General features: G+C 43.0%; 1 protein-coding gene across 1 annotated transcript in view; it reads left to right on the top strand.

Moving 5' to 3' along the window:
• SLC24A5 (solute carrier family 24 member 5) overlaps window positions 1-24775 on the top strand; it is a 189292-nt gene that overhangs the window by 60972 nt on the left and 103545 nt on the right. The window contains exons 3-4 of the mRNA XM_078684592.1: window positions 9982-10065; window positions 10154-10257. Coding sequence (XP_078540718.1) covers window positions 9982-10065; window positions 10154-10257 — 188 coding nt within the window. The remainder of the gene's footprint in view (window positions 1-9981; window positions 10066-10153; window positions 10258-24775) is intronic.

Genomic DNA, 24775 nt, shown 5'->3' with positions numbered 1-24775 from the left:
TTCCTGTCAGAGCTTGCTTCTTCAACGCATTTACATCAATAATAACAGTCAAATGGAAGAATCAACAGGACTCAATAATAGACTGTTAGATTTGGGGGTCTCTAGTTGGCATAGGGACCCTTGCATCTAGTCAGAGTAAGGGGGTACACTCCTAAAATAACCCCTGCTCACCCCCTCGGTAGCTTGGCACGAGCAAACAGGCTTATCTCAGAGGCAGTGTGTAAAGCATTTGTGAACACATACAGTAACCCAGTGACCACACTACAGACGGACACCACACATATTGTAGTATAAAAATAAGTATTTTTATATAGACTTATCACAAGACCATAAACAGCAAAATGATCCACAATACTGTTATAAAAAATAGCAATCTTCTTAGGAATACTTGAATCAAAGTTCTTTACGAGGCGGTCGCTATGGCGATGTTAACACAACAGTCTTGCAATTCCAGCTGACCGTGTCAATATGGGTCAGCACAGCGGAACAGACTCGGTCCCAGTACCTTTACTCGTTGTGGAAAGTACGGATTTGCAACACTGGAAGCGGTGCAGGGCGCCGTGTCCTCTCGATGCGGTGCAGGCAGCGACTCAGTGATGTCGTCAAGACCGCGTCGTTGAGACCAAGGCCGTGCATTGCAGGGTGAGACGTTGCTCGATGCAATGCTGGCAGGTTGCATTGCAGCGGCGCTGCCGGGTGGCGGTGACATCGGTCAGACCAGTTCGGTTTCAGTGAAGAGTGGGGGTGCGGAGTGCGGTGCCCACAGGTCACGGTGCAAGCAGTGGCTCGGCAGCGGCGCTGAACATCACGGCCAGTGATACCGGGGTTGCGTTGCAAGATGCGGGCGGTGCTCTTGGCAGTGCCGTCAGTCACAGCTCCCTTTTCTCTGTAACAACTGAAACAGCGTTTCCAGAAGTGGTCAAGCCCTTGGAGATCCGTCACAAGTTGATTAAAGTACACACAAAGTTCCTCTCTCCACTCTATGGCAGCGAGGCAACCAATGCAGGCCAATCGTTCACACTTGGGAATAGTTTCTCCTCAATCTCTCTGGTTCCTCTTCTCAGCAGAGGTTTCTTCTTGTTTCCCAATGGCAGCCGACCTTTATCTCTTCTGATGTTGGCGATTCTGATCTAAAGTTCTGGTGTCTGGGTCCCCCTATTTATATACAGTTTCTTTGTTCTCTGAAGGCAGAGAGGCCTTTGCCTATTCCAAACCAGTTCTGGTCAGTCCTGGAGCACTTTGTTGACAGGACTCCTTCTTTCCTTTCTTGGTGAAGGCCAGGGTCATCAGACGCTCCACAGGAGGTGGAGCCAGCATTGTGGAGGGAAGGCACAGCCCTATTCAGGTCCCACATGCAACTCCTCCCACCCATCTACATGCAGATCTCTCTATTCAACCTTGGGCTGACTCACCCTGTCTCCTGGAATCCCCCAACCCCAGTAACTCAAACTCCAGACAAAGGAATACACAACCTAGCAGAGGCAGGCTTGGATGGTTAGACAAGAAAATACAGACTTTCTAAAAGTGGTATTTTCAAACACAGAATGTTAAAACCAACTTCACTAAAAGATGCATTTTATCATTTCGAGTTCAGGCATACTACACTTGAATTTCTACCTAGTCCCCTGAGTCAGTTAGGTTTATAGGATGTAATAATCAAACTGCCTATTCTGGCCTGTGGGGAACAGTTGGCCTTGCAATAGTGAAAAACGAAGATGGGTGTAATTCACAACTAGGACATGCCACACACATCAGGGCATATCCTACCTTTTATCTACAGTGCACCCTGCCCTCGGGCCTAACATAGGGGTGTCTGATATGAAGAAAAGGGAAGGTTTAGGGACTGGCAAGTGGGTGCGCTTGCCCAGTCAACACGGCAGTACCGGACTGCACACAGGCTCTGCGGTGGCAGACCTGATACACATTTTACAAGGCTGCGTCTGTGGGTGGCACAACCAGTGCTTTAAGCCCACCAGCAGTGTTTGGTTTACAACCCCCGGGCACACTCAGTGCACTATACGAGGGTCTGAAAAGTAAACCAAACAAGTCCATCATGGAGTCACCAATTCGCACATCAATTTACCATACATCCCAACACCAGCAAAAACACATGAGGCAACAGCAGAAAATGGAAGGGAGACCCATGCCAGGGTGCCAGGTCTAACAGACTCAGAAAACGTTAAATAATTTGGTTATTGTTTTATAGATGCAAAATTGATCCTAACTAGCAATTGCCTAAGAAGTTCAGTTAAAAATATAACCACTTTCATAACCGTGCCAAGAATTTAAGCAGGCATTTAAATCCGCAAAAGCTTCAGATTTACACCATCCTATCACCAAAAAGTCGGAAAGATAGTTAGTTGTTTAACAGCTTAGATTCTAAGAGGATCATTCTAACTGGTGCACATTAGCAAAAAGCATCAAAACCCTAGGCCACTTCTCATAGCATGAAACTCTATTAATGTAGATTAATAAGCATAAGTAAACCATAAGTGTAACTTTGTTTATTCATATTACCGTAGGTGTGTTTTCTTCATCTCACATTTTAAAGCGTGCTTTTACAGTGCCTTTTCTACACTTGTCTCAGTTTCATGTATCCCTGTATCTATTGTGTGCAACTTGTATTTTCAACCTTTTGTGTTCTCAATGTACAAATGTGTTGTGTATTCACTGGATCAGATACTAGTTGTAAAGTAAATCTATATCTTATAACCAGCATGTTTTGGCTAACTGTGTAAAAGAAAGAATCTTCATTATAACACTGGCGATGACTGGAGAAAGTACCTACACGTGAAAGGAAATTGAAGAGGAAGTGAACTTCAAGAGGAAAAACAAGGAGAAGAGAGATTGAAACTTAAGAAGAAAATAGATGTTCTAATGAGGAAAAGTGGGCACCCTGAGCCCCATAAGTGTCTTTAACCATCAAACAGCCTGCGGATTGTGAGGCTGGTCTACTTAACAGTTCACAGAAGAACAGAGTATGCAGCATTCGTAATGAGTGAGCCGGAAGTGAGTAGATCAGCCATTTGAAGCACTGAAGTGCAACTTTATGGGACACTGTGAGTTACAGAAATGGATGGCAGCGAGAGTCTGCGGACCTCATGGAGCTTATGTTAATGTGACCCACAAGCGTTGTATAGCTGCAGGATTGTAGAGCCCCTGGGAAGCACTTAAAGGGCTGTGCTGCAACTATTGTGGTCAAGTTTGAAGGAGGCCATATGCACCGGTGAACTGTGATTTAGCCCCATCAAGTGACGGTGGAAGTGCGCAGTTAGCTGGAAATCTCTGGCTGCTGGTGTTATTATTATTCAAACCTTACCACACGTGCAATGTGCTTCCCAGCATGAGCAATGAAGCCAGCAGAAGAGCCGTCAAACCTTTTCAAGTGACAGCCTTTTGTGAAGATAAATGCAAAAAGAACAATTGATGGACAGAATGCTGCACAATGTCAAACGTTCACCCAAGTACAGTGATCTGGGCTTAAATACATTGTTGTTTTTGCTCCCCATGCAATTCCAGTTCAGACCCAGCCATATGCAAATCAGTCTTGGCCTGGTTCCCCAAGGGATCAGTCCAGCCCGAACTACCTAACCAGGTCTTCGCTGGACAGGAAACGAGCATCCTGACACCGTTATTGAAGCATCACCCCTCCTCACCCAGGTTAGCTTGGCTCCAGTGGCATGGAGAGCACAGGACCCATGACTAGGTATACCCATCCCACTCAGGGTGACAAATGCAAAAAGAACAGTTGATGGTCAGAATGCTGCACAGTGTCAAACATTCACCCAGTGCAGAGATCTGTTCCTCAACCCATCATCTTTTTTGCTCCCCTTGCTGTTCCAGTTGAGAATTAGCCATATATAATCAGTCTTGACCCTGTTCCCCATGGGATAAGTTCAGCATGAATTGCCAAGCCTGGTCCTCCCAGGACTGGAAACCAGCATCCGCCTCATCAGCCAGGCAACCGTGACTGAAGTGGCATGGAGAGCACAGGACCCTTGTCTGGGTATACCCGTCCCACTCGTGGTGACAAATTCAAAAAATAACAATTGATGGACAGAATGCTGCAGAATGTCGAATGTCAAACATTCACCCAAGTACAGAGTGGTGAGCAAAATAATGACGGATTAAAGGCAGAACCTTAGGACTGGGGGTAAACATGTGCTTTGTTCAGCATTCCGTCCTTCAATTGTTTCTTTTGCATCTGTGAAGATAAAGGACAAAGGACAAGCGATCAGCACCTGAATTGATGCCAGGTGTGCATGTGACAATGCAAGTCCAAGTCATTGTGCAGGATCATGCTGGGCTGATGTATTCTGCTAATGGTTGAAATGACTGCACGTGAGTGATGCTGCTGCTATAGTCCTATGAACAGCACTTGGAACCTGTAAGGGCATTGAGGCATTGTACGCTCGAGCCGTGCAGCTGTCATGGTAGAAAATTCCTCTGGAAACTTGGAGACAGATGGGGAGCACAGGGTTGTTCTAATATTTACAAGGAGTAGCAGTTCTCATGCTTAAATTAGTGTGATGCTACAACCAAAATAAAAGTTGGATACCAGATGAACATGCAGTCAGGCATCCAGAGCAGTGAACATGCCTGTATACACTGCAGTGGACATTCCTGTCCCATCACTATTCATCTGTCCATACAAGCACTCATCCAGATCCAGCCATTCACCCACCCACACCATTACCACCATTCATTCCTAAACTCTCAATCTATCAGTCTAGTCTCTCAACCACAAACCTATCCATCCTGTTGTCCACCTATTTACCAAAACAATAAGTCCAACTTCCGCATTTGACCAATCTGTGTAATCCTAGTCAAATATTTAATTTCACCCTACCTCCTTTGTCTTCATTAGCCCTTATGAGAGTGATTTCAAATACTTGAGTTCAGAACATGCAGTGCACAAAATCGTCTTCTGTTTAGTTTAATAGACTGTATTGTTGTTCCATGCATATTAAGAACCTACACTACCTAAAGATTGCCCTTGACAGCTAAGGGCCATATGTAAGTAATCTACATTTACCAATTCTAAAATACCTAATTTTACCAATTCGGTATTTCAGAATCGCTAAATGGTATGTAGGAAACAAATCGGTAAATATTACCGAATCGGTACAATTCGGTATTTAAGAATCGGTATTTACCGATTCGGTAATTTCCATTAATTCCTATCGACCTGGAGGCCCCTAGGAATGAATGGGAAGCCATTCACTATTACCGATTCGGTAAAAACCGAATCAGTAATAGGTGGCACATACTCAAGGTTGACGGGGTGTCATATTGACATCCTGTTGAACCCCTGAATCGTGCATGTGTGCACATGTGGCACACATACATGACCTAAGGGCATGTAGGTCTGCCACATGGCACTTTTTTTTTAAAACACAAACTTGCTTTTTTAAAGGTTTTCGATATTTACTACCAACTTGTGGTTGGTGGTAAATAACGAATCCTGAATGCGAGAAGGCACTCACTTGAGTGCCTCCTACATAGCTTTTTGTATTCTGTAATTACCGATTCCTTAAAATAAGGAATCGGTATTTTACCGATTCCTTAAGGAATCGGTAATTACTGAATCCTTAAACCTGCCTCCTACATCTCAAACCCTAAATACTGGTCGGTAACAGCCGTAATTTGGTAATTTCGGCCGTTACCGACCGGTATTGGGCTACCTACATATGGCCCTTAATTTCCTTTCAGTTCACTAATGAATTAATTTTGGGGTGGTAGACCTGAATGCTTTGAGGTTCACAATGTATATTTTTAATAAATGCATCTCCATGTAGTAATGTTCTTAGGGGAATCTCTTGTACGTGTTAAAGAACTAGACTTTTTTTAATTACTTATATTTTTCCATGATGTTTGTTTAGAGGCACTTGGAGCCAAGCCGGACCCCTATTTCAACTTTGGCTCAGCTCACCTTGTCAATTTCTGGGCTGTACCACCTCTAGCCAGTTGTGGCTCTAATTTATGGAGTCATTTGAAGTTTCATGTTGACAAAGATTTATTCTTTTTGAGACGTACTCTAAGGGTGTTTGTTACCAGCTGAGTTATTTACTGTGTCCTTTTAATTGACTCTTATTACTGTTTTATGGGACACTACTGAAAATATATATTTTGAAAGCACTAGTTTTCCTTAAACATTAAATCTTTTTGCACATCCTGTGTAATCTATAACATACTGGGTGTAATTGTAATACAATTTTAAAATAACGTCATACATACTTCCAGTGCTTTCACTTGCTGGCCAGGACTTGGTAGCACTGTAAATGCACAAGATTATTCCGACTGTGCCAACCACGATCCAATTATGTGGCTCATTCACACACTGCTGAAGCGATGACATTAACCAAATGAGCATTCATTAACTAAAAGAGTGACCACTTCATTTATGGTGTGCCTTATTTTGTAAATGCAATTACCTGAAGGTGAATGTCAAACAAATCAGTTACAGAATATTTTTATTTTCTTTTTAGCCAAGTCTCCACCCCATTGTACTCAGGATCACAGGCTCCATACTTTTTTGAATGCACTTCAATTGCTGACACTGACATGTGCCTCTCAGTGAGTGTGTAATGTGATGGTTTACTCAGATGGCTTATGAATGAATCCTGACTTTAGTGCAGAGCTCACAGAAGAGTCTCTGCTTCAGGGTCTTCCTAATGCACTCTCGTGCTCAGGGTAATAGCTAATGAGGAAATATAAGCGCCAGTCTCCAAAACTGAGTGCTGGTGCCCTCGCAGGCAACCACTGGTTCAAAGCACTGACTGTGGCAGCTCATAACACTGCTCATTGACAATTTCTATAATTATGGAAAAAATGCCGTCTTTAAGAGAGAACTAACAGACTTTACCCTGAGAAACAGATGATCCATGAAAATAACAGTCGGGTGATCAGCCTACAAATGTACGTGAGCTTGAGGTGAACACACTTGCAGCCCTTTGAAAAGCCACTCTTATATTCAGTGGGACATGATAAAAAGGCTGCCGATGATATTCCTCTAGTGACACCTAACCCCGAAACGGCTATAGTCGAGATTGAGGTAGAGGCGGCGAGATTTGGGTCGCTTTCAGGGTACTCCCTTAATTGCAGTAAAACTCAAACCGTGCGCAATTAAAACCTAATAATTAATTAAACTCGAGTAGTTAGAAAAGCAACATATTTCGGAGTCCATATTACCGCTAAAATCGACAACATTGTTAATGATAATATCAAGCCTTTAGTCGCAAAAACAAAACCGGAACTGGTGAGATTACAGAATTTACATCTATCTATTATCGGCAGATGCAATAGCATTAAAATGTCATTTTTTAAAAAAGTTTTTATATCTACTGCGTGCAATCCTGCTGGAATTTAACCACCTGATGAAAGGACAAAAAAATAGCCAGGTTCTGAGCTGGGATGGGGCAGTGAGCTAAATAACGGTGATGGATCAAGCCCTGTTCTTTGGACTGGGTAAGAGTGGTCTGCTTAATTCAGACACTCTGTTCATCACCACCCCCTTTTCTGAATCGGAATTTAACCACCAACTGTCTAAAAAGAATTGAAGATTTATTTTCCCGCTTTATCTGGGCATATGCCAAGCCCAGAAGGGCATATAAATATCTATCTTTACCTAGGGAAAGGGAGGAATGGCCCTATCAAATATAAGACTGTATTATTGGGCCACCACTCTACTATATAATGTAGCTCTTATACAAGAAAAGCCAAGAGATAGCGCTACTGAAGAAGTACCAACCCCGATAGAACTTATAATGGGGATAGAAGCGTGGGGCTGGGTTTGGTTATTCTTGAATGACAATCACTACAAGAAAGTTTGATTTTAAAACTTTGCAAGGGGAGCATAGAATTATGAAATCAGTTCAGAAATTGATCAGTTTGGGTCGCCTGAACTACTATACATCACTCTGCAATAACCCCAATTTACCGGAAATTTTTAAAGATACAATCATTAAAAGATGGGGCGATGTGGGTCTGACTACGCTCGGAGCCTTTTTTTCTCCAACTGGTATGACCTCTTTTGAAAATCTTAGAGTGGCATGAACTAGATAGGAGGGATTTTTATAAATATCTGCAAATTAGGGATTTTCTAAATAAGAAAGGAGGGGGTCCAATAGGCTTTGCTAACAACAATATAATAGATAAATTAAGACAGAATAAAGATCTATCTATTGGAGTTGTGTATAATCTTTTTAATTCACTTATGTTGGATGACATGGAAGATCGGGCATTAAAGTGGAAAGCGGAGACAGGAATCCCTGAAAATCTATTTTTTAAAATTGGCACAGAATACTTTAATCCCGGCCCGACTCCAGTCTCAATATTATAAATCTTCTTTTTGGCTATACTACACCCCTAAAAAGTTCACCAAATGGGGGACCGGGAGAGGAACCCTTTGCCCCTGATGCACATTATTTCTGGCAGATCGAAGTCATAGCTTTGCCTACTGTGATGCTCCAAGTAAACTAAAACAAGAGATTACTATGTTTCTCAAGGGGGTCTTAGATGTGGACTGTTTCCTCTCTCTGACCTAGATAGCACTTGGGGTACACCAGGACTTGCAGGGGAAACCAGGAGAAGAATTAGTGTTTATCAGTATGGCGATCCTTCGCTTATGTCTCGCATCCACCTGGATGGATCCAAATCCTCCCCGGGTTTCAGCAGTGGCTTTCTTGTTTATTAGCAAATTATAATCTCGAAAAAGCGATTTATGCAAGAAGGGGACTTAGCTCCAGAACAAAAGGCTTAAAAATCTGGGCACCATTGTCTAGATGGATTGAGAAGAATGGATAAGCTATAAAGCCCATATTAATTTTAAAACCCAAACTAAAGATGATAGAGTGAGGCCAACTCCTTGGGTGGGTTGGGAGGGAGGGATGGTCTTTATGGGTAGCTTTAAAAAAAAAAAAAGGGGAAAATAAATGCATAACTTTCTTTGCTCTTTTTCTTTTGCTTTCTTTTGTCGGCTCTCCTGTGACAATGAAGTTTAATTGGTGCTTTTACTGTGAAAGTAAAACAGAGAAGCATTTTAAATGGTTCCATATCTGTTTTGTACACCGAAATGGAATCAGTCTTTACTTTGCTCCAATGGAAGCAGTGCTGCCCAAATTGCCAGGCCGGGTCTACACTGAACCAGAAAACAAGCAGCTGAGGACCGGTTTCACACTAGTTTGGGATAATCAGCCAGGTATTAGATTTGATGAGCCTGATTTGGATATGGCTGGGTCCAAACTAAGATGGCATGATGAACAAAAAAACGATAAACTGGGATGTGGCCAGATTAATTATAAGTGACTGAAGTTTATAAAAATGTGATGATAGAATGCCTGAATTAATCTGTGTGTCTCCCTACATGGGATGGGTATACACTGAAGTGGGGTCTCTGCACACTATGCCACTGGAACCAAGGTATATGTGACTGAAGTTCCCTAATAAGGATGAAACCAGTCATAGGTTTCTTGTGTTATGGTTCAGGGAGGACCAGACTTGGCATTTTTGGCTGGCTGTTCCAATTAGAGCATGGTTAAGACTGATGTACACATTGCTGGGGGCAAACTAAGGTTGCGTGGTGTGCACATTTTTGATGGACTGGGACGCGCCCAGGGTAAAAACCAGTGTCTGAGATTAATTTAAGCATTCCATCCATCACTTTTTTTGTACACTTATTTTATATGTACACAGCATATCAGATGAATATAATCTCCTGTGTTTACTTCCCATTTTTGGAGAGCATTATCCGTGTACTGACTTCTCCTTTGGTTTCTTTCGTTGTAATTATGAAATGTCTTATTGGTTAACAGGATCTATCAGTAATACTTATAACCTAACTTGCTAGGGGACAATAACTAGAAGAGTGCCAAAATCTCGATATGTGCAGCAGGCAGTCCCAGTCACAATTTCTTCCAGTATACACATTAATTTAAATTGTTGATTTGAGCAAACAAATATAACAACTATATTCCATTACAGGTCTTGCTCTCTCTCAAGACGTTGCAGGAGCAACCTTTATGGCAGCGGGTAGTTCTGCTCCTGAATTGGTTACCGCATTTTTAGGTAATTTTTAACCTATTTTCCCATATATGTATGCATTATTCCACAAGTGTTGAAAAAATATTTTTAAATGTTGTTTTAATTTTTATAGGGGTTTTCGTAACAAAGGGAGATATCGGAGTCAGCACTATTGTTGGCTCTGCAGTTTACAACCTTCTTGGCATCTGTGCAGCATGTGGTTTACTAACTACTACGGTAAGTAGCAGGATTTTATACTTGCACTTAAAGGGACAATTTTCAAACCATTTCAATTAGTAAATTGCTTTTATTAAAAAAAAAACCTTTATTTCAACAAGATTATTATTTTCAATATCCTAAAAATGTACAATAAATGTATCAAATGTTCCAATGCCAACAACAACATAATGTTCATGTACACTCCATATCGATAACCTTTTCAAAATGAAAGAAGTAATGGAAAGAGGAATCACTAGAATACTAAAATAACACAAACCTTATCTTGAAACACAGTAAACGAGGATCAATATCTCCAAATGTTACTGAAGCCTCTGAAAAGGATGAGAGGCATGCAGAAATGTTTTGAGGCTTCAAACTTGGGTATGAACTTGGAACACATGAGGAATGGAAATTAAGGGAAAAAGTGGGTAGGAGAAGTTGACGCTTGTAAGGAATTTAGCGGAAAATAAGCAGCTGCACTGGAAGTAGTGCCGGATTATTTTGGCAGAAGAGAATACGTTTTTGATTAATCGTAGGGTGAAGTTTAATGACGTGAACTGAAGGCCTGTGAGGACCTGAATTAAGAATAAGAAAGAATTTGTGAAAAGGATGTAGGACACATGGGGCCTTTGGGAAGTTTTTGGATACATAGAAGATTTGGAGTGGGATTACGGTTGTGGTTGCTGCTTGAAAAACATGGCAAGATACTCCCACATATCACAAAACATAATGTTGGGGGCATGCAAAGGAGCACGGGTGAGATATTGCATGCTGAATGAGAAAGAGATAAACTTGGTGGTGGAGCATTGTGGGCATGTGTTGTGCTCCAGACTAGAGAGCTTCAGCACATTGTTTGTGTGGGATTCAATATCGAGGGGTAAAGAGGCAATTGGGAACAAATGTGGGGGTGAATGGAAGGCACATACCATATAGAGGTTTCTAGAAGACACAGGATCATTTGGGATGTTTATGTTGTAGCTAGGGTACAAACTGTCGAGAGAGCGTATTATGTATGAGACTCCAGATAGGTATTAGTAATGCATAGGTCAGAGAATGTATAGTGTAAACTGTGAGTCTATGAAAGAAGTGACCACTGCACAATGGGTGGGAAACTTCAATGTCAAATAGTGACTTCATATGCATTAAAAGACAAAATAAGAATACTATGGGCTAGTGAATATATTACAAAAACATATAGAGGAATCGCTGAATATGCAAGAAATCACAAGAAATGTTGTAGCAGTAGGTCTAGGGAAACGGATGGTATTGTGAATGGATCTGTGTCAATATTATTAAATAAAGATTCAAACAACTCTCAATAAAGAGATACTTGATATATTATGGAAAACCTTCTAAGACATGAACAATTTAACACAATACAAGCTCTCTAAAGGAGAACCTGGTCATATATTGTATTATTTATTACCACTAAAGCAACATGTGCATTCTCAAAAACATTATTGGACAGTACGTAATTATCTGCTGTAATGTAGTGTCATTAGAAGTTAACTAAATTGATAGTGCTTGATTTTGATGTAAAAAATAATACAATGTAATTGTATTAAACTGCTTTTAGACTCCTCTACTATGGAACTCTGAATGAGTGCACCAACACAGGTGAGTTAGTAAAGGCTCAGGAAGAATGTGAACACATGACCGGGTGGTTGTTGATGGGTGGGAGAGAAAATGACGGGAGGGAAGATGAGTTATTAAGGGCTTAGAGGTGAAGGGTAGAATGCTAGAAGAACAGTGATAAAATGAAAAGAAAATGCTCAAGGATGGTAGATTTATTATGAAGCGTGGTACAAGAACCAGTAGAGAGAGGCTATGGGACACAATGACTTTGGTTAAGGTTTTGAGAGGAAAGAACGTTGGTTGTGGGATACTCTTTTAATAGAAACCCCAGTGACACACTGAGTTTGTGTAGTATAACTGTCATTCAGAGAAGAACAAGTGAATGGAAAACGGATGATAAGGGGAGGAATAGCATAGTGACAAACAAATTCAGTTTACCTCTCCCTCCCTCCCCCTGAAATAGAAATTTGATAGCATGGCTCCTACGTTGCAATTTTGGTTTCTATGAGGAGACTTTGATATAGCGTTTGATTTCATATATTTCTGATCAAGTAGGCGTAAGTAAACACTGGTGCAATAAACTCTATGTACAAATTCATATAGTAACCTGTCCCACGAGATGTGTGAATGGAATATCTGGTATATAGCAAATATTCCCCTTTTTCAGCTACCATACATCCTTTTTAGGTCTCGCCTTGCGTTGCAGGCACATGCTCTGCTCGCTCTGCGAGGGCTACTGTGATCAGGAGATTTCAGAAGGGAACTTGAAGCCCTGCTTCACGGCTGTCGTGAAGCAATTCCTTATCAATAGGGGGCGTGTAGTGAGGATCATGTTTACGAAGTCTCGCTTAAAGTGCTAATAACTTCCAAATTGCAGCCGCTGCGCGTCTGGAAGTGCGCGTGTCGGAGCATGATGTGTTTGCACTGCGTATAAATGCGCACTCTCTCTGTGTATTGAGCGGTAGCTCTGCTGTCTCAGCTTAGGCTGGGATTCGAGCTCTACTTAAGACTTGACCACATGAGGTTGGGGTAACTCAGTTACAATTGCCAGGACGTGCCCGGCGGTGATGTGCTTGGCACTGTTCTGCCGAATAAAGTGAAGCAGCGTGCTTTACTTTATTTGGTTAGAAATATACAGTTATTTAATTTTTAAAAAGCGTCTTAAAGCAAGCCTAGGTTATTATGCACACACATGCCCTTACGTCCTCCTGGTGCCAGCTAGGTGGAATTGGCACTGCCAACAGCCACCAGTTTGCCCTCGGCACACTTTATGTGGGCACTGGAGTGTGGGTAGACTAACTGAGGAAGAATAAAAGGTGCTACAAGGTTGCTTTACACAATTAGCAGCAAATTCTGGATTAATGAACGTCAGCGCTTCCTGTGCTAGGCGGGTGCAGTGAAGACGCGATTGCGGGGCTTCTTGGCTCCTGTGTTGTCAACATCAAAGCTGGAGAACATCCCCGGCAAGAGCTATGAAAGTGTTGAGAAGGAAAGATAAAAGGAATCTGTGAGACACTTCCCTTCAATGTGTTAATGTCCCCGTTTCTTTTAGAGTGTTGGGGTTTTTATGAGAACGTGAATATGTGTATATCATACAAGTGGTGACAGTATACTTTTTTCATCGCTATGCATCCGCATACAAACTGCTCAACCAAACTTCACTAAATTATTCTAGCACTAGCAAATTATTGCATTGTTAGATTACTGGAGACTAGTAAACTTGTATTTTGCCAGAGCAACTCCCAAAAGCTTGACTGAACACATCCATTTCCCTTTTATTTGCAAAATGCGCCTCTCTTTATTTATTCGCGCGATATTTTAAATTGAACGCGGCTGCCTGGAGAGCGAACGAGATTGATTATCTTTGTTTGTATATTGGCATATTTATATAGCATATTTCTGAATGGCCTCGTAGTGCCGTCTAAGTGTGGGCGCCCTTTCCGTACTATTCTGTAGTGCTCAGCTATCGGAGCCCAGGTGGTCCATGACACTCTGTGGCTAGGTATGGTGAAGAAAGATCTTGTTATTTGTGGTTTCTATTATGTTTACCTGTGTTTAGAAAGACTGTCAGACATGTATGTTGCCTCTTGGCTCTAGATTGGTGGTGTGGGTGTCCTGTGATGCACATGTATCATGAATCCAGTAATACACCACATTCATTTATTCGAGATCTCTTTAATTTGCAAGGGTTCCTGATGGGACAGGGCTGATTTAGGCTTTCATCCTTCCCCGTTAAAATCTTTATTTTTTATTCATGGTATCAAGCAGTTGGAATGCATAATTATAAAGACATGATTAACTGCATGCAATTGAAGAATAGTCTAGGGTGTTTTTACCTCTATGGTATATGGAGTCTCACCTCTCTGGTCCACCCACCTGTCGCTGGTACCCACTCCTGCAGCATATTTTCTTGCATGACCAATGCTTGTTTTTTTTTTAAACAGTTTTTCCCCCCTAGAATGCATGGTTTTGGAGCGCTTTGTTAGTGTTTATAGCTCGGATCATATGTTACTCTCACTTCACTCTTTGTGTCTGTGTAATTTACAACACTTACACATCTTCTTTACTGCAATATTTATCACTAATTTGAAGATGTTGCAAGCCAGTCTCTTCCTCTGATATTTACAATCTAACAAGAGGTCAAGAAGGCCCTTTATTGCAATGCAATAGGTCTTGCATTTGCGAGAGTTTAAGCTATTAGTATTGTAAATGACAACATCTTTTATTTATGTTTTAAAACCCAATAATTTTTTTATTTTGTGGATACATGTTTAACAGAACAGTCTGTTACCAACAACTCTTGACAACCCTTTCTGCAAACACCCTGTATGATTGCTCTATATTTATTAGGACTGGGCCATGCAAAGAAGACTGCCCCAATTCCTACAGCTGCGACGCTACTTGGATCCGTATATAGAACAATATTTACAAAAAAAGATTTGTCTACTGAGATTGTCACATTTTGGGGGGGCTAACCTTAAGTTAAACGTTGCAGAGTGTTAACTCTATGAACTCTACAAAGAAGTAGTGGGAGAATTCCATGTCGATTGTGCAATGAATTCAGCAAAGTTCATAAGATACAAAATGTTATAACCTACCAGAGTAGTAGCTGGATTGCACCCAAAGGTCACAAATCTATGCTAGATAGTTTGTCAGTCAGTCAAAATAGGCTTTATTTCGATAATAAAATCTTAAAAAGCAGTACATGCAATAGAAAAGATTCAAAACATTATATTCTTTAAGATTTCCATAAAAAATAACATTTATAAATTAGCTAAAACAGGTACAGTTAATAACTCAGATTAAACAATTAATTTAAGCCTTCTTGATCTGATCACCCAGGCCCAACTTAAAAATTTTGCAATGCCACACACAAATAAGGGCCGGGTGTCATACTTTAAAATTCTCAGAGCTACCATACAATGCCTCATACCCAAATCCCTACAGATAGGTTTTAGCCATCTAGATCTAGGGGCTTTGTAGGCAGGACATTCAAAAAATAAATGAGGGACCGACTCAGTCCTCTGGGGGCAAAAGGCACATGTTGAAATGGTTTGCGCCGGGATTTTCCAGGTCGATGTCAATTCTCTCACTGGTAAAATACCCAGTCTAAATTTGATAAACAGGGCTCTATCTCTAGATTTTGATATTACATCGAGGTAGGGTTCCCGATAAAGCACATCCTTTACCAAGATAAAGTCCCTAGAGGATCTGCAAAGGTCGGGGTTCGAGATTCTCTTCCCCGTCAGCCAGTCCCAATAAATCCTCTTCAGGGTAGATTTGGGCGGGGCAGTCCTAGAATACCATGACTCCCAAAGCCCTAATTCCCCGAGTAGTGATTTTACATCCCGCAGCCACCCAATCTTTGACCATCCAGGCAGTTCTAGTATCTCTCTGAGACCATCTGCATAACTGGAAAGCTCTGGGACTCTCCAAAGTCGAGCCCAGAGGAGCAGAGGGCGCAGTCTAGCCTGGTCTCTGATGGGGCGACATCCCAAGTCCAGGAATAGTGGTAAGGTTGGGGTACTGTAAGGGAGGGACAATAAATCTTTCAAAAATTTGGATTCTGAGGATGCTAACTGATCAACATTCTCCAATCCCCATAGCTCAGCGCCGTACAGGGCCGCACTAACCCCTCTGGCTGAATAGATATCCATTACAGGAGCTATAGGTTTGAAGGATGATGAGCGCTGCTCTTTAAGGAGAGCCCCTGCCACCCTTTTATGGCTCAACAACATCTTTTGTAGGTGTGTTGACCACCTCATGGTGTCGGACAGGCGGATGCCCAAATAATCAAATTCTTTGACCCTCTCCAAATGTACCCGATTTAATAATGGTGGTTTCCCAAGCTTTTTCGGTGGATTGAGGATCAAATATTTGGTTTTATCTGTATTAATTTGAAGGCCCCTTTTCTCACAAAAAAGTTGAAAACTATCGAGGAGAATTTGTAATCCCATAGGCGACTTAGAGATGAGCAGGGTGTCGTCGGCAAAGAGTAGGGTAGGAACTCTCATACCCGCCAGGGATGGTGAATCGGATGGCTTTTCCAGAAGATGTTACACCACTCCGTTCATGTACAACGATAGTTAGACTGTGCTAATTCTAGGCATCTTACCTTGTGGGCTGTAAAGTCTGTTTAGGGGTGAGTTGTTTAATATTTGAATGCAGAGCTTTTTCATGTCAAAAAGTGTTAATTTGACATGTTGCTTGCCGGTTTAAAAGCTGTAGAAGTCCGGCATCTGTGTTTTAGGGGTCAGAACATAAATACTGGGGACTGGTCAGCAGTGCCCCTGAATTCTGAGTTAAATCCAGAAATACCAGTCAGCCAAGGGTGACCACATGAAAGAGACACTTTCTCACATCTCCTGAGCATGTAGTAATTTGGTTCTTCTGGAGCACAAGCTCTAATTATGAGGTGAACTGACACTTTGGCCTGAGCAGTTTGCTTGGGTCACCCACTTTGAGCATAGACCTATGTTTAGTGCCCCTCCTTTGAACACATGGTAATAAGCAGTTTCTATTGCATATGCTCCATTATTGTTTTCCTACTGACTTCAGCAGGGCACAGTAAAGTAAAATAGTGCTAAAATGTTATGTTGTCAAATTCATTTTTCCAGTTCTGTGCGGCGTTTGAGTGCATTTGTTGCTACTGAATTAAGCTAGGGCTACATGAGTCTGAACTAAAGACAGCTACTTATCACAAAAAGAAGACTTGAGTAAATATTAAATGAGTGAGTGCATAGGTAAGTGAGCAGCATAGGCAGCAGGAGAAAATAGTCTCCTGCTACCAACATGATTGTAACAGTCCTGCACTAACCTATTTTCTCACCATTTAGCCAACCATTCACTCCCCCAGACATATATGCATTGTAAGATCCATTCACCCCGGCATTCAAACATGCATTCATACATTCATTCATTCATACAGAAACTGACCTAACTCCTGAGGCGGAAGCCGGGAGTGCAAATTGCGCTAATCCAATAAAAAAAATAAAAAACCATTACTGTCACTTGAATTTGTGTGCTTTTTAACTCGCCGCATAGCATTCCAGGGCACTTGATCAGCACGGATCCGCACGGGTAGCGGACATTAGCGCTGCCGCGTAGCCTCACCTGAACACTCCTCCCGACGCCAGCACCGCGAGGACTCAGGCCACGCCCCTTTTTAGGCCACGCCCACTGCTAAGGGTATAAAACGCTGAATACAAGCGTCTAATACCAGAAACTGACCTAACTCTTGAGGCGGAAGCCGGGAGTGCGAATTGCAATAATCCAATTTAAAAAACAAAAAACATTACTGTCACTTGAATTTGTGTGCTTTTTAACTCACCGCGCCGCATAGCATTCCAGGGCACTTGATCAGCACGGATCGGCACGGGTAGCGGACATTAGCGCTGCCGCGTAGCCTCACCTGAACACTCCTCCCGATGCCAGCACCGCGAGGACTCAGGCCACGCCCCTTTTTAGGCCACGCCCACTGCTAAGGGTATAAAACCCTGAATACAAGCGTCTAATACCAGAAACTGACCTAACTCCTGAGGCGGAAGCCAGGAGTGCGAATTGCGCTAATCCAGTTTAAAAAAAAAAAAAAACATTACTGTCACTTGAATTTGTGTGCTTTTTAACTCACCGCGCCGCATAGCATTCCAGTGCACTTGATCAGCACGGATCGGCACGGGTAGCGGACATTAGCGCTGCCGCGTAGCCTCACCTGAACACTCCTCCCGATGCCAGCACCGCGAGGACTCAGGCCACGCCCCTTTTTAGGCCACGCCCACTCGACCCTTCACCTTGTCAAAACCGCAGAAATCATGTGCCTCTGCCGGAAGCGCAGCGGACGAGCGTAGCGGGAGCGCCTAAGGCAAGCCCGTCTGCGCCAGACCGAGCCCAGAGCCCAGAACCCCTGCCTCACCTACACCATTACCATTGAGATATGCCCAGGAAACCCTGCACATGCTAAGGGACCCCTCATCCGTGCTTTGTCGCTGTACCATCTCATTAGAGGAGGGACATTCCCGCTGTTCAAACTGCCCATACAGGTTGACTCCACACTCCCCCCTTAAACCACGCTGGCTCAGGATGGCCCTGCTTAACTGCAGATCCCTCCCGAAGCACCAGGCAGAAATCTACATGCTCCTGCAAGACTCTGAAATCGAGGTCCTTTTTCTCACAGAAAGCTGGATCACCTCAGATTCAGAGCCAGACATCATCCAATCACTCCCCTCTGGCTACCTTATAAAGCACCAGGACAGACCGTCCGGTATTGGAGGTGGGATAGCGATCATCTACCGAGACAACCTGTCCTGCCAGTTTAAGGATAGCCCCATCCTGGACTGTGAAAATGTCCATTTCTCTATCCATCCGCCCCCATCTACAACTCTCTCAGGGATATTAGTTTATCGTCCCCCGGGACAGCTACGACGATTCTGCGATTCTCCTTATGGACACCACCTCCTCCCTCGCCTGTCTATCTCCGAACTTCACGGTCTTGGGAGACCTGAATCTCCACTTCGATGACCTCACTAATAAAACAGCTGCCGATCTCAAAGCAGACCTAGCCTCCTTGAATCTCCACCTACAAAGTAACCAGCCTACCCACACCAAGGGCCACTTGCTGGACCCCATTTTTACTAACCTCACAAGATTAGTCATGAATACCCCCCTCCCTGTCCCATGGTCAGACCATTTCTTAGTCTCCTTCAAGTTGCAATTCTCGGCTGAGGCACCAGAGAGACCTCCCCCCCAAGCACCCTCCCGCCCGTGGCAAAATCTGGACACAATCTCATGGGCACAAGTACTTACTTCCACCTTACCAGTACTGGACCCAGACCCCTCCAGAACAGACGTTCAACTACGCGATTGGATTAATCAATCCCTCGATGTTACACTGCCAGTTAAACCCCTCCCCAGCAAAAAGAGAACCGCTAAATCCCCGTGGTTCACCCAAGAATTATGTAATCTCAGGAAGAAGTGCAAAAAACTCGAGCGGCTTTGGAGAAAGGACTGGGCGATGGAAAGTAAAAACGAGTATAGGGCCTCCATCAAGCACTATAAAAACTGTATAAAGGATACGCAGGCAACCTTCTACGAGAAAAAAATATTAGCGGCAGCCAATTCTGCTAAAGAAACTTATCGCATCGTATGCCTACTCACGAAAACCCCAGACCCCTTACCCACACTCGACCCATCGGGCATGAGATGCAACCAGCTAGCCGAGTTCTTTTCATCAAAGATTGATAACATTCTTTTATCACTTCCAGCCCCCAACTCCTTTCAAATCCCTACCATCCCCCCCCTCTGCTCCGAGGCTCCACGCCTCCAAACTTTCCCCCAGATTACCACAGAGCTTTTTCTGTCCACTCTACAAACCATAAAAAGTGGTGCTCCATCAGACCCAGCCCCTATGAGCAAATTAAAACTGGTCGCCTCCACTGTTGCCCCTCCTCTGACTCATCTCATTAACGCCTCCTTAGCACTAGGCTCTGTTCCAGCCAACTGGAAGAAAGTCACAGTCAGGGCTCTCCTTAAAAAAAAACCACCTTGATCCTATGGACCTAACCAACTTTAGACCCATCTCTCTTCTTCCGGCTATCAGCAAAGTGGCCGATCGAATTGTCAAGCACCAACTTTCCAATTTCCTAGAATCCAATAATCTCCTGCGCCAATCCCAGACAGGATTTAGACCTGGACAGGGAACTGACACTGCTCTGCTAGCCGTGGTCGAAGAGGCAAGAACTATCATAGACGCAGGAGGATCAGTGGCAGTGATCCTCCTCGACCTGAGTGCCGCCTTCGACACGGTGGATCATGCGATCCTCATCCACCGGCTCAGTTTGGTAGGCGTCTCTGGCTCCGCCCTGTCCTGGATCAAATCCTTCCTGGAAGGAAGAACCTTCCAAGTGTCGGATGGCACAGCCGTGTCCAAAGCCCTGCCACTGCAGTGTGGGGTCCCCCAGGGCTCTTCCCTGAGCCCCACACTTTTTAACGTCTATATGTCCCCTCTAGAGGACATTATGTCCCCATTCGGCATAAAAACAGTCATGTATGCCGATGACACCCAGCTGGTGGTCTCTATAAACCAGTTGAGCAAAAGCCTAGACAATCTGGCAAGGTGTCTCGAGAACGTCTTCCACTGGATGTGTGAATCTCAATTAAAATTAAACGGAGAAAAATCCGAGATACTTCTCCTGGGAAATTCATGCAAACTCCCACCTTCCCTCTCTTGGCCACCATGCATGGGATCACCCCCCACCCCTAAACCCGAAGTCAAAAGCCTTGGCATCTGGCTGGATCAAGACCTCAACTTCAAAACTCAGGCCAGAAAAACCACGGGCACTTGCTTCGGCCTCATTCGAATGGCGCTAAAAATCCTCCATCTGATCCCCCCCAATCGAGGAAACTGCTGTTGCAGGGTTTGGTGAACTCCAGACTGGACTACGGCAACGTCCTGTACCTGGGGGCACCGGCATCAGTCATTCACAGACTGCAATGCGCTCAGACCGCTGTTGCCAGACTCTTAACTGGAACCAAACCAAGATGCTCTGCTAAACCAGCACTCAAAAGTCTGCATTGGCTTCCGGTTAAAGAAAGGATCACCTTTAAGACCCTATGCATCGCACACAAAATAATGCAAGGCAGAGGCCCTCCGATTCTGAGATCCTTCGTTAAACCCCACCATTCTAACTAACAACTCAGGTCAGATTCCCTTTCCCTGGCCAGCGTTCCTAGAATAAAAAAGGCCCGATCCGGGGGGGCGCTCGTTTTCCTACAACGCCCCAAAACTGTGGAACGCTCTCCCACTTTCCATGCGGAGAGAACACAATCTTTTGGCCTTTCGTAGGCAACTAAAAACTTGGCTCTTCCCATAATTTTCCACTCCTTCTACCCCCCCTGTGGAACTATAGGTCAATTCAGCGCTGGGACGCCCTAGGGTAGCTACGCGCTTTACAAATCCCCATCCAAATCCAAATCCAAAATCCATCTACCCATTGACTCATTTTCACCTTCTCCCATTCAATAATACACAAAATCATGCAAAAATTGGTAGTCAATGAAGAGCTAGCGTTACAAGAAATGTAAGGCCTACTGGTTTTGACAATGCTTGTTTGCAAAGGTGATCGTACTTTGCATGGAGAGTCTTAAAAGAAACAGTGGTATCATTATTGGTGGATGAGATCAGTGGAAAGCAAAGACGGAAATATGTTTATATGAAGACATCCAACTTTTGTATCTCATGAAGGTCTAAGTCTGATGCCTCTTATGGCGTAGTTGTGTAATAGTACTAGTTCCTCAATAGAAGATATTAGGATAAGATCTTAATTTTAAAAAATGCACTGACCTACAGTGATCAATTTGGAATCCTACAATCCCTAAAAAATCATTCCACCTACATAGACTGTTTCTGATAAAGGCTAAGGTACACAGTTCACTGAATTTCCTGTCTGCATCTGGCCTGGATGCTGAAAGATTTCAATGCCTGGACTGAGAATTTCTGTTCTGCGATATAGGATATTATGGCTTTGGCACATTAGTGAAGCAGTGAATTGCATTTCTGTGTACAAATCCATTGCATGTGGTGATACAACTATACTGTAAGTGGAAGTTACAGCAAGGAAACAATGAAAGTTGCTGTCTATCCCCACTTCTAGTTAAGTTGGTTAAGAGACTAGTGGTGTGTTGATGCTCATGTACTTTGGTGATGGCAGATTTCCTCTTGCTAACTGTTGGAAATTGCCATCTTTTGCATGGTGTACACCCAGATATTTATCCGGTCTGATTTTTCTGGCTGTTGAACTCTGAGCACTTTACACCTGCTATCCAAAGTAAAGTGTCTGTGTTCTCCTTTTGCCCGTTTCACAAGGTTAAGTTTGTATACTCATTATATACATATTTAACTTGCCTATAAAATACGTTCCTAGCATATGGTACAAAGTTCAAGGCCTGGAAGTTAAATTAAAGTAGTGCGCTATTTGTGCAAACTACTACTGTGGCAATACACACATGACTTTAAGGCCCAAAATGTATAGCTTAACTTGGTACATTCACAGGCTCTGCACAAAGGGAGAACATTTTCACCATTTTGGATTTAAGGAGTGAGGGGCAGTGTGGCTTTTTTTTTATAGGCCAGACAGTAATTGCTGCAAAAATGGGTAATATTACACCTGGGAACTTTTATTCCATTGGTTAGGGAGAGGCCAGGGTACCCCTGCCCCATCCCCAAGTGTTGGCCAAGCATAAATGTGAAGCTCCCTGGCACTCTTCTCAACACACTACTGGACTGGAGTAAGATCAGAAGATCACTGAACCTGCTGTATGCAACCTGAGAGGAGCTGTGGAGTATTTGCTTTGATTCATCTTGTACCCAGGACATAGACGTGGACTGAGAGGGTCATAGGGCTGAGCTCCTCTTCAAGCTACAGGGATACAACACTTTACAAGAGGCCTTTCCTGTGACAACCTATCTGAATGACCCAGCTGTTGGTCTTTGCTGCACTGATCCCCGAGGTATGTTCCTGAGGTCCTGAAACCCCTGGCTGTGTCAGACTGGACTTCTCCTCCAACCTATGAAAACCAAGGGACTTTAAAAAACATTTTCAACTTCAAGATCTCCAGGGACCATGATAAACCTCCCAAGCTGATCCAGCTAAGGTGTGTTGCTGCTGGGCTGAAGATTTGTGTTCTCCTGCTCTGAGCTTCTGCACTGCAGCATATTCAATTTAGTGGGATCTCAATGAGAAAGTATCTAGCCTTATGAAGCTCTCTTCGGCCACAATATGCAGCCTTGCCGCGCTGAAGGATTCCGAGCTCCAAAAAGTGACTAAATTCAAATATTGAAATCTTGACCAGGTGAAAGCGTGAAACGTTTTTGGCCGGCGACCAGACAAAACAACTTTACTGGGCGTGAAATTCAAATTTCTCCCGCTATGAGCACCTTCCGCCAAAATCAACAGCCTCATCGGGCCTGCATCCAATGGCTATGCAACCTCATGGAGTCCTCTTAGGCTAAAGCCTACTGTTTGTCTTGACCCATTGAAGATTTTCTTCCTGAGGTAAAACCTCTGACAGAGTCAAACCTGGGCCCTGTCTCCGACTCATGTTTGATCGCAGTGGGCCTCAAATTGAGCCTACGTCCTGGTCTAGCACGACCTGTTGACTGCAGTTGGCCCTAAACATTGTTTGCTGCTACTTTTATTTAAAAGTTTAGAAAACCATATCTCTAGTTCCCCTTATTGAAATTTTTGTACTTTTAGTGTCACTTTATTTATTAAAATGTTCTTTATTTTTCTAACTTGGTTTGGGATTCTTAGTGTATTGTATTTTGACTTTATTACTGTTTTGGTACTGCATAAATGCTTTACACATTGCCCTAAATTATGCATGCTTGCTCTGTGCCATAGCTACCAGGAGATCGACCTCAGGTTAATTAGTGACTTTGAGGATTTACCCTGACAAAGATTGTGATTATTACTTGAGGTGGGTGGTCACTTCCCTCAACTAATAACCCAATTTATTACACAAACAATTGCATATCATTACATTTTGAGTTTCATCTTTTAATATATTAGAGACTGTAACTGTAACTATACATATATGTTAAAACAAAGTTAAGGGATTTAATGCTGTATCTAGATTACATGAAAACTGGCAAAAGTCTACACTGTTCCTATTGAAAGAGCTTTAACAGGGCTCTAAAGTCGCCTCTAAACCAGCGCTCACATATTGATTTGAGGCCATTGCCTTCTCAAAAGTATTCCTATCCAGAAAAAATACAACATTCTCCTCATTCTAATCTAATCTAAAATGAATACTCTTCAAATAAGATCTTTATCCCAAGACAATGAAAGGAGGATAAAACAAATATTGGCTCGCATCAAGAACAGGTATGATCAGCTATTCTGCACCATTCTTATCCATGCTTAATGAGATCACTTATCCTAAAGATGAGAAAAACAAGAACTTTCTGAACAGACCCTAAAATCTATTCAAGTGGTGCTCAGCCAGGTCTCTCCATCAACAGACTGATGTACTAAACGTCAATATTTCCTCCTGTCCAAAATGTATCAAATCAATTACTCTGGTTGCTTATTTTTGCATCCATTCCATTCTGCAACATAACCCTCTACACTACAGCTATCCATGCTGTCTTCTCTTCCCTCGTCTGCCTTCCATGGCCAAATGGGTACAACTTAAAGTGTCCAAAAATGAAATGAAACTAAATCTATTCATAGGCAAAATCATATGTCTCAGCAAATTTAGATTTTCCCCCCGTCGCCAATATAGCCCCTCCCTTCACCTGGAAGTTTCCATCTTACAACTGAAGAAGCTGGGATTCTCATCTAGATATTCTTACCTAATTCTAGAATCCCAGGTCAGGTCGACTGAACCTTTTTCCCTGTCTTAAAAGCGTGGAGGGAAGATCTTTGTTAACATCTCATTAACCAACATTGCAATCCAAATTTAA

This window comes from Lissotriton helveticus, chromosome 3_2, assembly GCF_964261635.1.
Source record: "Lissotriton helveticus chromosome 3_2, aLisHel1.1, whole genome shotgun sequence".
Classification (NCBI taxonomy): Eukaryota; Metazoa; Chordata; class Amphibia; order Caudata; family Salamandridae; genus Lissotriton; species Lissotriton helveticus.
Note: the sequence above shows the minus strand (reverse complement) of the source record. Positions and strands in the feature narration are given on the sequence as shown.